General features: G+C 47.7%; 2 protein-coding genes across 2 annotated transcripts; one reads left to right on the plus strand and one right to left on the minus strand.

Annotated features, from left to right (window-relative positions):
• The first annotated feature begins 363 nt into the window (after positions 1 to 363).
• Positions 364 to 7,201, plus strand: LOC109742042 (ATP phosphoribosyltransferase, chloroplastic). Its single transcript, XM_020301129.4, has 11 exons — positions 364 to 858; positions 973 to 1,032; positions 2,389 to 2,502; positions 2,652 to 2,717; positions 2,811 to 2,918; positions 3,004 to 3,087; positions 3,948 to 4,049; positions 4,164 to 4,277; positions 4,360 to 4,440; positions 5,183 to 5,302; positions 6,718 to 7,201. Exons 1-11 carry the CDS (start codon positions 577 to 579, stop codon positions 6,811 to 6,813), a joined length of 1,227 nt encoding a protein of 408 aa, XP_020156718.1. The 5' UTR covers positions 364 to 576; the 3' UTR covers positions 6,814 to 7,201.
• A 1,278-nt stretch (positions 7,202 to 8,479) lies between these two features.
• On the minus strand, positions 8,480 to 10,848 carry LOC109742036 (cytochrome P450 78A6). Its single transcript, XM_020301123.4, has 2 exons — positions 9,741 to 10,848; positions 8,480 to 9,424 (listed from the first exon to the last, which is right to left on the minus strand). The coding sequence occupies exons 1-2, from the start codon at positions 10,779 to 10,781 to the stop codon at positions 8,807 to 8,809; spliced, it is 1,659 nt and encodes a 552-aa protein (XP_020156712.1). The 5' UTR covers positions 10,782 to 10,848; the 3' UTR covers positions 8,480 to 8,806.
• Between the last annotated feature and the right edge of the window lie 2,716 nt (positions 10,849 to 13,564).

The following is a 13,564-nucleotide window of genomic DNA, read 5'->3' on the forward strand; positions in this document are numbered from 1 at the left end:
TGTAGGTGGTCAACTGCTACTCGACCAGATCGTGGCCAGGCCAGAAACGCCAGACGGTTTGGCGTTTCTATGTGGGCTAGGAGCGCCGCAAGCCATGGTGTTGCCGAAAAGGGCAAGATCGTGTTCAAAATTTTGAAGGAGGTCATTTTGCTCTAAAATTTTCTAACATGGTCAAAACAGGGATTTTGGCCCTTTTTTTAATACGAAATAATCTTTGTTTTTTTGAGAAAATAATACGAAATAACCAATAAAAAAGAACATTAACCATGAAATTCTGGGCCGGGCCGATGTCGGCCCATTCCATCTTGATCCCGAACCGCTCGCGAATATCCCATCCATCATCATCCGTGTCGTGACGGAACGGACGGTCATCCTGCCGCGCGTCCTCTCTCGCCGCCAACCCCCACCCCACCCCACCCCCACCACTCCCGTCCAAAACCCCACCCCACCTACCTACCCACTCCCTTCCCTCTCGCCGCCGCAGCCGCAGCCCGACGCTTCGCCGCAGCCAGAGGCCATTCTGCACTCCCCACTCCGCCCCGGAGAGCAGGCCTCGACCCCGAGAGGGATACCCGAATGTCGGCGATGATGGGGGCGCGGCTGGACCTGGCGCCCTTCCTCCTTTCCCCGTCGCCGTCGCCCTCGCGGCCGTCCCCCGCCCTCCGCCTCCGGACCTCATCGCCGACCGCGGCGGCGGCGGCGAGGACCCGCTTGCTCGCCCCGAGGGCTGCCGCGGCGGCGACCGCCGTCTCCGCCAAGCCGGCGGCGGCCGCGCCGCTGTCCGCCGACCGCTCCGTCGTCCGCCTCGGGCTCCCCAGCAAGGGCCGCATGGCCGAGCTAACCCTAAGCCTCCTCAAGGTCCCGTCCCCGTCCCCGTGCGGAGTCGCGTTCCATGCCCTCGCTTCCATTTCTCGAACTGAAATTTTGTGTTGGTTTTTGCTGATTTTGTTGCTGTGGTGGTGTTTGGTGCAGAGTTGCCAGTTGTCGGTGAGGCAGCTCAACCCGCGGCAGTACACCGCCGACATCCCGCAGGTGAGTCCTCATCCCCGTCTCGTCTTCACGGCATTACCGCGCACCGTATCTAGGCAGGAGAAGTGGCTGCTTGCTGTGAGCAGGGACTGAATCAGTACGCCTTCAGGCCCTGATTGGCTCATTAATAGGACGGCACAGTTTAGAAACACCGTTGTTCGACAGTTTCTTGGATTTGTTTAATGTATTACTGCTCGTATGCAGCGTCTGTTTCATGCTTAAACACAGTACCTCGACATGTCCTGCATTTGTTTTATGTACAATTGATATAAGCATGGGGATTAATACCACAATACAAACATTCTCTATTTGGGCATATCAATGAGGTGGCCTTCTTAATTTTCTGATTATTTTAGAATAGTTAGAGGAGCATCGGTTTATTGCATCAGCCAAGATGTGATACGTCAGGAGATTTATTCCATGTGTTAATATTTTCTTCCCAACAGTTCTGTCAAGATGAGATCTATCCACTGTCCATAATATATTGCTGAATAATAATATGTGTGGTGTCTTTGACATAAATAATAAATTGGAAGATGTTCAGAGATTTAGGCCAACTGGAACGTTAACAATCTAAAATATTTATTAGGTTCAGCTGTGGTTGGTGTTTGCTGTGTTGTGTTGCTTTGTGCTGCAGTTTCACTGTATGGAAAAAAAAAATCCTTACTGGTTCATGTAAAACTTACCCTTCCGATTAACTATTTTGCATCGGCAAAGCTCTGCAAAGAGAACTTATGCAACCAGTTATTCATAAAGTCAACAACATTGAACCCATAAATCTAGTTTGTTGGGCAATGGGTATTCGTCAGTTGTTCATAGAGTCAGGTTTGAAGTTTGTTCAAAACAACATCCAACCCATAAATCTAATTTGTTGGGTAATTGGTATTTGCCTGTTATTCATAGAGTTAGGTTTGGAGTTTGTTCAAAACAACTAATTTGTTGGGTAATGTGTATTTGGTTGCACCATTGCCATGTAGTAGATAATACTGATAAAATCAAGGAAGCAAAATAAGAATGTCGAACCTGCATCTTCGTGTGATCATGTCTGTCGAGAATCTGAAAATCTCAGTGTGGGATATTAAGCATTTTGTTTTGTCTGACCTATTTGCGTTTACAAATTACAATATATACCTTCCAGCGACTCCGTCCTAACCCTGTTCTGTCGCATGGTGTTCAGTTAAAATCTATAGGTTGTATGCATACATTTTCATGCCTAAAAATAGTGTTACATTCGTTCCGTCTGTAAAATCCGTCTATATCTAATTAATCTACAGGAATATTTGCGGTGGTCTGAAGTACTGTGAAACAGAGGGAGTAATAGATGGTTATGGTGAAGTTCTAATACATTTTTGTATGCAGGTTCCAAATTTGGAGGTTTGGTTTCAGAGGCCCACGGATATTGTTCGTAAACTATGTTCAGGGGATCTTGATCTTGGTATTGTGGGTTATGACATAATTAGTGAATATGCACAGGTAAATTTTTGAGGAATAATGTTAAGTCTTTTGGCCCAGTGTATGCCTACCTTTAGTTTTAGAAGTTCCTGCTGGATTAATTTCTACTGATTGATTGTTTTCAGTTCCTTTGATCTATGCTGATATGTTTTTAAGATTTTGTGTGACAGGGCAATGATGATCTAGTTATTATTCATGATGCCCTCGATTTCGGACATTGTCGCCTGTCCCTTGCGGTATGGTATATCCAAGTGCATTTACTACTAACAGCCTCACTATACCTTGATTGAAGCTCATGTCTGAAAAAGTGAAATTGTGTTCTATGATAGGTGCCGAAGGAAGGTATTTTTGATAGCATCAATACTCTAGAGGATTTGTTAAATATGCCTCAGTGGACTGAAGAAAGACCAATGCGGGTCGTTACAGGATTTGGTTATGTATGGTCATGAATAAACTTTAATTTCTTAGTCCACCCCCTTGATGGACACTGCTTTGTTAATCACTGATTTGTGGATTCTGCAGGTAGGTGCAAAGTTTTTGAAAGAAAAGGGTTTCAAGCATGTTTCATTTTTAGCTGGTGATGGTGCTCTCGAGTCATATCCTGCTGTGAGATGCTCTCTTTAATTTAATTCATTTTTAAATTAAATTTTCTTCTGTTTCTTTGTGATTGCCTCTCCTACCTTTGCATTTGATTATTTCATGTATTTGTTTCAAGTTTGGATGGCTAAACGCTGTGGGTTGTCCATTACAGTTCCACCACTACTCCTTAGATCTTAATAGAACTCAAAGGCTAATATTTAAAACATAGTTGGCCACTTGTTTCTCCACCAATTGTGCTCTTGCATAGTACTCCCTCCGTTCCATATTACTCGTCGCTGATTTAGTACAAAGTTGTACTAAATCAGCGACGAGTAATATGCAACGGAGGGAGTATCATTCATAAGGCTGTATTTTTTAACCTTTCTTATTCCTTTGTTAATTATGTTAGCAGTATTGCATGAAGCTGTATGAGTATACTGTATATGTTCGGATGTGAATTATGGTAGATCCAAGCCTTAATTCTTTACAGGGGCAATGAAAAGTGCAGTCATCTTTGCCATTTATTGGCATACTTGTCTCTGTTAAGGACTATCGGTATTAGTCTAGGAGTCTGTATTAGGCTATGTTTCCTTCCTTGTACCCTAAGTCTTGTGTAAAATATATAAGCCCCTTGTCTTATGCAATAGAGATAAGCTGCATCCGTAACATGGTATTAGAGCCTAGGTTTAGGTCTCCGGACGCCGCAACTCGTCCTCCCGGTCAGATTGTTTTTCTTGGGTCTCTCCTTTGATCAATCTTTTTCGGTCTCCTGTCGTCTCCTCTCTCTAAGCTGACTCGCTTGATTTGTAATTTCTAAATTGGGACACACTGTAACATCAGTCTATTAAGGGTAATATGTTATACTTATTCATTTTTTCTCCATGAAGATGGGTATGGCTGACGCTATTGTGGATCTTGTGAGTAGTGGAACGACTTTGCGTGAGAATAATTTGAAGGAAATTGAAGGTGGAGTAATTTTGGAAAGCCAGGTAAGCTCTATCACATAGGCACTGGATCACAAAGGACAAATAACTCCAAGTGATGTTTCCTTTTCTAAAAGTGAAAATTTGCGCTCATTGTGCTATGTGTCCAACACTATGCAGGCAACACTTGTAGCAAGTAAGAAATCTCTGAACAGACGTGAGGGTGTGTTAGAGATTTCACATGAGATGCTTGAAAGATTGGAGGCTCACCTCACAGCGTCTGGCAAGATAATGGTAAATCTTTACATATTTTTATGTCACACTATTACACCGGATTGATTGATTAACTTTAGTATATCTTCCATTATCATATAAGGTAACAGCAAATATGAGGGGCAATAGTGCAGAAGAAGTGGCTGAGAGAGTTCTCAGCCAAACATCATTATGTGGATTACAGGTATCATTATAAGCACTTAAGTAGTAAAAAACTTTATTTTTTTTTGGAAAACTAGCCATGAATCCCACACATTATTTGTGCAGGTAGATGGTAGAATTTTAGCTTTATATTCAAAATAGAATTCTGTTCTATATGCTCATACAGTCTACTCCCTCTGTTCCCAAATATAAGTCTTTCTAGAGATTCCAACAATGACTACATATGGAGCAAAATGAGTGAATCTGCACTCTAAAATATGTCTACATACATCCGTATGTTGTAGTCCATTTGAAATGTCTAAAAAGACTTACATTTAGGAATGGAGGGAGTAGTATCCATGACTGAAAATATAATTATATTTGCTTACAACTGTAGCACTTGTAATATCTGCATCTTATTAATTTGCATAATTATAGCCTGTGCTCGCTAAATAATCGATGCAGATGTTCGACCAGAGAATTTCTAGCCCTTTGGAGCAAAAGTAGATGTGTAACATCTATTTTTCTCTTGGGGTCCAGAATATCTCTCAATATAATGTCTTAACATTGTGACATCTGTAGCATCCATGGACTGGGCCAAATTCCAATTGTAGTCTTGTGGCCTTTTAGGTTCATTCAAATTAAACTAGTAATGTATTGCTGACTTACTAATAGGTCTGCTCTTGATTGCTAATCCACACTGTGATATTTTTAAATATGGAGATACAGTCTTATCTTTTGAACTAATACTTACGATTTCATTTGCTCCATCTTGATGTGAACAGGGCCCAACTATAAGCCCAGTGTATTGCACGCTTGATGGCAATGTTGCTGTGGACTACTATGCTATTAATGTTGTAGTTCCCCAAAAGTCGCTTTACAAGTCTATTCAACAACTGAGATCTGTAAGTTGTCTGCCTCATGCTTTTCTACGGAAACATTTGCCTCCTCTTATCAGTTTCCTGTTGGCAGCAATTTATTCTTAGGACAATAATTTAATGCCGTGTTTGAGGCAGGCAGTTATTCTCAACTAAGTAAAATATCTTAGTAATTAACAAAATGGGTTTGCCATGTTGCACCTTGAGTGTAAGTATTCAAATCTTACTGAGTAAGCTCCATTCAGCAGATATAACTTATAAGTGTGGAACTATTAGCAGTGTCAAATCCTGGACGGAACCCGTTCATTACGACCAGGAACCAGAAATCCTGGTCGGTGCTGGGAGAATAAATCCTGATATGTAAATTAAAAATTCTGAATTCAGTCAGTGAACTATACACCTGGCCCAGAGCCAGTTAGGAAGTGGTCCAAGTAAAAAATTGTTCTAATTTGACAAATCAAACTGGAATCGGAAGGTTTTAGGCTTAGTAGAACTAAACCATGAGGTGCAGTTTTAGTACTACTAGGCACGAGGAGGAGGTTAGCCGTGATGGGCAGGTGGTACCTCAGAAGGACACCTTTCGATATTTGGGGTCAATGCTGTAGAAGGATGGTGATATCGATGAAGATTTGAGCCATTGAATCAAGGCCGGATGGATGAAGTGGTGCCAAGCTTCTGGTGTTCTCTGTGACAAGAGAGTGCCACAAAAGCTAAAAGGCAGGTTCTATCGGGTGGCGATTCGACCTGCAGTGTTGTATGGTGCTGAGTGTTGGCCGACCAAAAGGCGACATGTTCAACAGTTAGTGTAGCGGAGATGCGCATGTTGAGATGGATGTGTGGCCACACAAGGAAGGATGTCCGGAATGATAATATACGGGATAGAGTTGGGGTAGCACCGATTGAAGAGAAGCTTGTCCAACATCGTCTGCGATGGTTTGGGCATATTCAACGCATGCCTCCAGAAACTCCAGTGCATAGCGGATGACTAAAGCGTTCTGATAATGTCAAGAGAGGTCGGGTTAGATCAAAATTGACATGGGAGGAGTCCGAAAAGAGGGACTGCAGTATCACCAAAGATCTAGCCATGGACAGGGGTGCGTGGAAGTTGGCTATCCACGTGCCGGATCCATGAGTTGGTTGCGAGATCTTATGCGTTTGAGCTCTAGCCTAGCCCAACTTGTTTGGGACTAAAGGCTTTGTTGTTGTTGACAAATCAAACTGTCCAGTAGATACCCAATGGTGCAGGCTATGATTGATGGTCCACAGTTTGTGAAGCAGGATTTGGAACATTCCACAATAGGACAACTTGATGTTAGAGCTCATAATAGAACTTGTTTTTAGAACACACATATGGTATTGGTACTTAACATACAGTATGGTTCTTTATCTAATGACATATACATCTAATACTTGTATGTGCTCCCGTGAACTTGGAATTGCAGATTGGTGGCAGCGGAGTCTTGGTGTCGAAACTGACCTACATATTTGACGAGGAGACTCCTAGGTGGCGCAAACTTCTCTCTGAGCTGGGAATGTGAGACTTGCTGCAAGGTCGGCCATGCCCTCCGCTAGAATGGACCGTCTCAGTGAGCATCTGAACTTATGCTCGCTGTAGTGTGTACATCATACACAGAAGCGACCCGAGTTTGAAAAAAAAACCCGTATGCAAAGTGAGCTCCCATGTGGATTGCCTGAGGAGATTTCGATATCTAGCGCCGGATATTGTGCTCAGCTAACGTATTCCCTGGACAGGCAGTGGTTGGTTTATCCCTTTTATGTGCCACCAGTCGATAGGGTTGGGGGTCCGGGATGTTGGGTGTATGTTGTTTGTGTGTGCCGGATCTTGCACCTTTTGTTGGTGCGGCCCTGAATAATTGGGGCTACCTGATATGATGACAATAATGAATCCCATTGTGGTTTGGTCTCCGTGGTGTGGCTAGCCTATTCGATTCCCATCTGAAATGCTCGTGTCTTGCTGTTCTCATCCCATTCGGAATTGATTGTCACATCCATGTCTATCTGTCTCTTTTCTGTATATCTCTTCCATGTCTTCTTTGAGAAATGGTTCGTAATGATCCTGTTGGAGAATAGTTCTGTATCTCATCCACGTCGCATCGTGATCTTTGAAAGAAACAAAAATTAATTCCACGCATCTGGGATTTTTGTCAAATTACTGCCCACTTTAATAAACATGAAAAGAAAATCATTGTAGATCACGGTTCGTTTGAACAGCGTTGGTATTTCGTAGGAAAGACTTCTCTAAAGATGCAAGGAATGTATTTGTCACGTTTATGTTAAATAAGTAGTAGAAGTTTAACAATGGGTACTAGGGCGAAGGTCAAAACAGAATGCCTAATGTCCAAGTATAAATTTATTCCCTCCGTCCCATAATGTAAGACGTTTTTGCAAGCTAAACATAACTTGTAAAAACATCATATATTGTAGGAGAGAGGTATTAGATTGGAGGAGCAAGTGTGCTGCCGTCTCCGGAGTTCTGTTGCACGAAGGGCAAACTCCAGACTTTGGCTATCCATGCCTGGCAGCCGATCCGCCGCCCAAACTCATTTTTGAGCACGTTTGAGTTCCGTTTCTCAACGGGGCATACATTGTTTGGACACCTTTCTGGTCAAACGCCCAAACAGACCACACTCATCGGTCCATCAACATCCAACAGCCATTGTGCGTGCATTGTTCCTCTTCATCCTCTCTTTCTTGTTTCTCCTCCTGCGACAGTTCCTCCTCTCCCCCCTCACGCGTGACCAATCACTTGCCTTCGTTCCCCATGGTCGGTCGACGCAGTTGCGCACCGCCTCACCCTACCTCGACCTTCCCCCGCCCACCGTCGTGTTGGCCGTTGCCTCCGGCCATCCCTCTAAGCCACCCCCCCGAATGAACAGCTCCGGCAACACCTGCACCTCCCCTCCCCGCCCTCGCGTCAAGTTTTGAACTCGCTCCCGCCGGTTATCGCTTGCCGCTCGTCCACGGCTCAGCCTCGCTATGGCCGGCGTTCCTCATGCCATCCCCACCTTCGGCCTCGCGCTTCGCAGAAAAAGTGACTTCCGTGATATTTTTTTTCGAGGTATCTAATGTTCAGCAAACCCAACCATGAAAAACTCTGCCATTCCTTTAAGATTCAGGAGAACATAAAACCACAAAACTGTTGCTGAGGTGGGAGTGCAACCCAAAAGCCAAAACACGTGCACATTTACACACGACAAGCAACGGTGTACTATTGCACACTCCACACACAATCTCTTATAGATTTTTGTTCTGCAATTTTGTACACCATGTGGAACCTCACTGAGTCACTCTCACGCTCACACCTGATGGGTTACATTACATAGCACAGACATCACACACGTTAGAAAGAAACTCAACACTGAGCCGCGCTCGGCGCACGTACATTTTACGCCGGCAGCTTTAATTATTCACTTTCGTGAAGCACGGGGTCACGGGCTACGAACTACTTACTGTAGTAGGGACGGTGGGTGGGGTCGATCGGCCGGCCATGGCGCGACCGCGACGAGCACATCACGCGTCGCGCCTCGGGCGCACCCGGACCTGGAGCGGCGCCGCCATCTCGCACGACAGGCGGAGCACCTCCGACAGGTCGACGCCGGGCGCCGCCGGCGCCCACTCGAACTCGTGCAGCAGGGTGGCCATCCAGGCGGTCACGGTGGTCATGGCCAGGGACTTGCCCGGGCAGCTCCTCCGGCCGGACCCGAACGGCACGAGCCGGCCGTCGGCGCCGAGCACGGACACGTCCGGGGCCTCGCCGCCGGCCAGGAACCGCTCGGGCCGGAACTCGAGCGGCGCGTCCCACACCTCCGGGTCGCGGCTCATGGCCCACTGGTTCACCATGGCGGTCGTGCCGGCGGGGACGAGGTGGCCGTCCACGTACGTGTCGGTGATCGCCCTGTGGCGCCACGACAGCAGCGGCCCCGGTGGGTGCACGCGGAGGGCCTCCTTGATCAGCGCCTGCAGGTACGGCAGCGCCGGCAGGGACGGCTCGGCGACCGGGCTGCTCCGGCCGACCACCTCGTCGAGCTCGCGGTGCACCTTGGCCTGCACGTCGCGGTGGAGCACGAGCCGCGCCATGGCCCACTCCATCAGCACCGCCATGGCGTCCGTTCCCCTGAAGATCATCTCCTGGAAAAAAAACAGCCGCCATTTTCTTGTATAACTCCTCCTAGTGCTCTATCCATTAAAATGATTCGGAACTAAACAAAGAAGAAAAGGCTGGTGGAATTTTGCATGGACGCTAGCTAGCTTTTAAAAAGTGCTACGCTCATTGGCCGCTTTGCCAAGATTATTATTATCACAACAAAAGTAGTAGGAGTGATCTGCATACGTAATACTACTCCAAATGGAACCGATGCCATGCTGATAATTTATGTGTGTGTTAATTTGGTGAAAAAGTTGTATTTGTTGCTCATGATGATATGCTACGTACGTACGTACGTACCCAGAGCACTGCGGCGATGTCGGCGTCGGCGAGCCCCTCGCTGTCCTGCAGGGAAAGCAATATATCGACGAAGTCGCGCGGCACCTCTCCTCCGCCGGCGGCGGTCGTCGCCTTGGCGCGGTGCTCCCGGATGATGCCGTGCACGAAGCGGTTCACCCGCGGCATGAGCTCGGCGCACCGGGCCCCGATGCCCTGCGGGTCGACGGCGGCCAGCCCCGGGAAGTAGTCGCACCAGTTCTCCTTCCCCAGGAGCTCGTACCCTTCGTGCACCATCTCCAGCAGCTCCTCCACCTCGCCGGACGACGACTGCGGCGCCGACACGTCGTACTCCTTGCCGAACACGAACCGCATGATGTAGTAGAGCGAGGCGCGGCGGAGGACCCCGCGCAGCTCCACCACGCCCGCCCCGGCGCCGCGCAGCGCCGCGACCACGTCGCCGGCGACGCGCGCGCGGTACGGCGTGAAGGCGTCGACCTGCCTCGGGCCGAACAGGTGGCCCGACGCGACGCGGCGGAGCGCGCGCCAGTAGGGCCCGTGCTCGGCGAAGCCGATGGAGCGGTGGAACATGAGGCCGTAGGCGGCGTGGTTGAGCGGGCGCGCGGCGAAGGCCGGGTTGTCGAGGATCTCCTTGGCGACGTCCGGGTGGGACGCGACGACGGCGCGGACGGGGCCGAGCGACAGCGCCATGAGCCGCTTGGCCCCGGGCCGGCGCGCCGCCTCGGCGGCCAGCGAGCGGTGCGCCAGCCCGGACATGAGCCCCAGGCTGCCGACGACGGGGAGCCCCTTCGGGCCCGGGATGGCACGTCGTAGCCCCGCGCCCTGGCCCCTGCCCCGCCAGTACCGGCCCCATGCAGGCCCGCCCGGGTGCGCCCAGTAGAGCAGCGCGGCGGCCGCCCACGCGAGGCACGCGAGGACGGCGAGGTAGGCGAAGCTGGTGGCCACGGCGGCGAGTGTGGTGGTGGTGCCGTCGTGCTGGCCGCCGGAGATGGCCGGGAGCAAGGTGAGGGGAAGCACCCACCAGCTCTGGACTGAGCTCTCCATTTTCGGACTTTGCTGCGGTGCGTGCTGCCTGTGAGGGAAGCCGCTGCACGGGGGCGGTATTTATAGGAGCTAGCCAGCTCGCCGGACCGGAGCGAAGATTCACCGTCACTGGCGCGCGCGGTCCTTGTAAGCAAAGATGATCCAATCATTGGCACATAAAATACTAGAGAATTGCACTAGTGGGCTGGCATTGGCCCCTCTGGTTTTCCCGCCGGCCAGCCTTTGGTTGGTAACTCAGTTTGGAGGCTAGGCATGCACCCCCCTAGGAACTCACTCGCATATATGATCTACTACTCCTACTTGCTACTAGTATAACTTTGTGTAGTTAATTCATTCTTTGCTAGCATATGAAGGAAGGAACTTCGTGGAACTAGCTTAGCCTTGTGCAAATGCACTATTAGTATAACACTACTTACTACTCACTCCGTTCCTAAATGTAAGTCTTTTTAGAGTGTAGATTCACTCATTTTGCTCCGTATGTAGTGCATATTGGAATCTCTAAAAAGACTTATATTTAGGAACGGAGGGAGTATTTGTTAGTAGTATAAGGCAGCTAGCATCTATGCTACGTACGTATAGATAGGTCTAGAGAGGTCGATCGATCGGTGCGTGTTAACATGTTGATGACACATATCAATATACCTTTTCTTCTCTTGAGATGATATCATGTGTACGTGGGTTTTGTGTGTGGATTTGTGCAATCATTGGTGCGTGGCATGGCATGAGGTCTCCTGTGTGGATCACGTAGGGGAGCCTGGCTAGGTTGGAGTTGGACTAATGATATGCACCACCACAGTCCACAGTTGGTGTGTACTCATAGTAAACAACAGGAGTTAGGCTCCATCCATGTGTCACACACCCTTGGTCTATGATTACCAATAGCCCATCGCAGTATCATAACCTGTCTCCACGATGGATCGAGGTGGTCAGTCAGCAGCGTGCGTACCTGCTGGGCTGGCTGGGGTAGTTACGCTGAAAGTGGCAGAAACCATTTTCAACATGGGCCGGAGGATGGCGCCGACTTGTGTTCCAGAGCAGACAGTGATTCGATTGGAGAATCAAGGCGCTACGGTCGGTCTATTAAGCTGTATCTTTTTTTTTTTAAACAAATGGACTTTATTCAACGGAAATAACAGATACATTGTTTGTGAGGAAAGGTACAATCTCAAACATAGGCTCCTCAAACCAATCAATGGTAGAAGAAAATTTAGCCAACCTAGCAAGCTCGTGCGCAACCTTATTGGCTTCCCTATTACAATGTTCAAACCTAGAGGTAGGAAAATCACACGCCAAAAAATAGCAATCATCAAAGATTGCCGCCGCCGCTCCTGCTGACCGTCCGCCGTTATTCATCGTTTCAATAACCTCCAAATTATCAGAATTAATAACTAGGCGATTGCAACCCGCACGTTGCGCTAGTGAAAGACCGAATCTGAGAGCCCAAGCTTCCGCTGTTAGAGCATCGATGCAATGATCAATTTTCCAAGTACCCCCTGCAATAAACTTCCCTTTGTCGTTCCTCAGGACAGCCCCCGCCGTACCTTTAAGAAGATCATGATCAAAAGAAGCGTCAACATTAAGTTTCACAAAACCCACCGGGGGACGAATCCAACCCCCTCTTTTCATAGAAGCCCTTGGACTGGAAGCAACAACATAATTAGTCGTAAGAGCTTGTATCCCCATTGAAATCTGTTTTGCATCTTGAATTCTCTCCTTGTGCACTAATTTACGTCTTTCCCACCATAAATACCAAGACGTAATGGCAATCATCTCCCGAGTATTCTGGAACCCCATAATAGATAAATCTTGGTCAGGCATGAGCAACAAAAACTCGAGGACCGCCTCTCCAGCACGATCAACTTCACAAGCTTGAGCAATGATCTCGTCTAATCCAAGCCTTCTCCAGACCTCTTTTGCCTTCTGGCACTGAAACAACATATGCTTTGTGTCTTCTAAACCAGAAGCACAACAAGGGCATAAAGGTGAAACTTTCATGTGTCTATTAGCAAGCGTAACACGACATGGAAGAGTACCATGCAGCGTCCGCCAAATAAAAAAAGTTCACCTTCGCTGGACAAGATAACTTCCAAATCTTACACCAAATTGGATTAAAGTTTGTTCGACCCATTCCATTAGTACGACGAAGTTTCCTTCCATGTTGATAATCCCACTCAAAAAAATATGCAGATCGAACAGAAAAAATCCCACTCTTTGTATGACTCCAGGCAACAAAATCTAACATATCAAACTGAGGCAGAGGGATAGCAAGGACCCGCTGTAAATCAACAGGCCACAAGGTCTGTCTGATGAGATCCTCATCCCACCTATTCGAAGAGGGGTCAATGAGATCAGACACTTTTGATAACAAATGTTGTCCCTTTGGAGTGATGACTTTCCTGTTAGCACAGTTAGGGATCCAAGCATCTTCCCAAATGTCAATTTTCTGACCATTTCCAAGACGCCAAATATAGCCATGTTTTAAGGTATTAACCCCCGCCATAATACTTTGCCATGTGAAGGATGATCCCTTTTTTAACTTTGCGTTCAATAAATCTCCATCAGGAAAATACTTAGCTCGCAAAATGGTGGCACACAAGGAATCTGGGTTCTCAAGGAGACGCCAAGCTTGTTTAGCCAACATCGCCAAATTAAAACAATGAATGTCACAAAAACCCATTCCACCTTGGCTTTTCGGGACACACATTTTCCACCACGCCATCCAATGCATCCTTCTCTGGTTGTCGTCATCACCCCACCAAAAATGCGACATCTCGTCAGTTATT

This window comes from Aegilops tauschii, chromosome 4, assembly GCF_002575655.3.
Source record: "Aegilops tauschii subsp. strangulata cultivar AL8/78 chromosome 4, Aet v6.0, whole genome shotgun sequence".
In the NCBI taxonomy this organism is placed as follows: Eukaryota; Viridiplantae; Streptophyta; class Magnoliopsida; order Poales; family Poaceae; genus Aegilops; species Aegilops tauschii.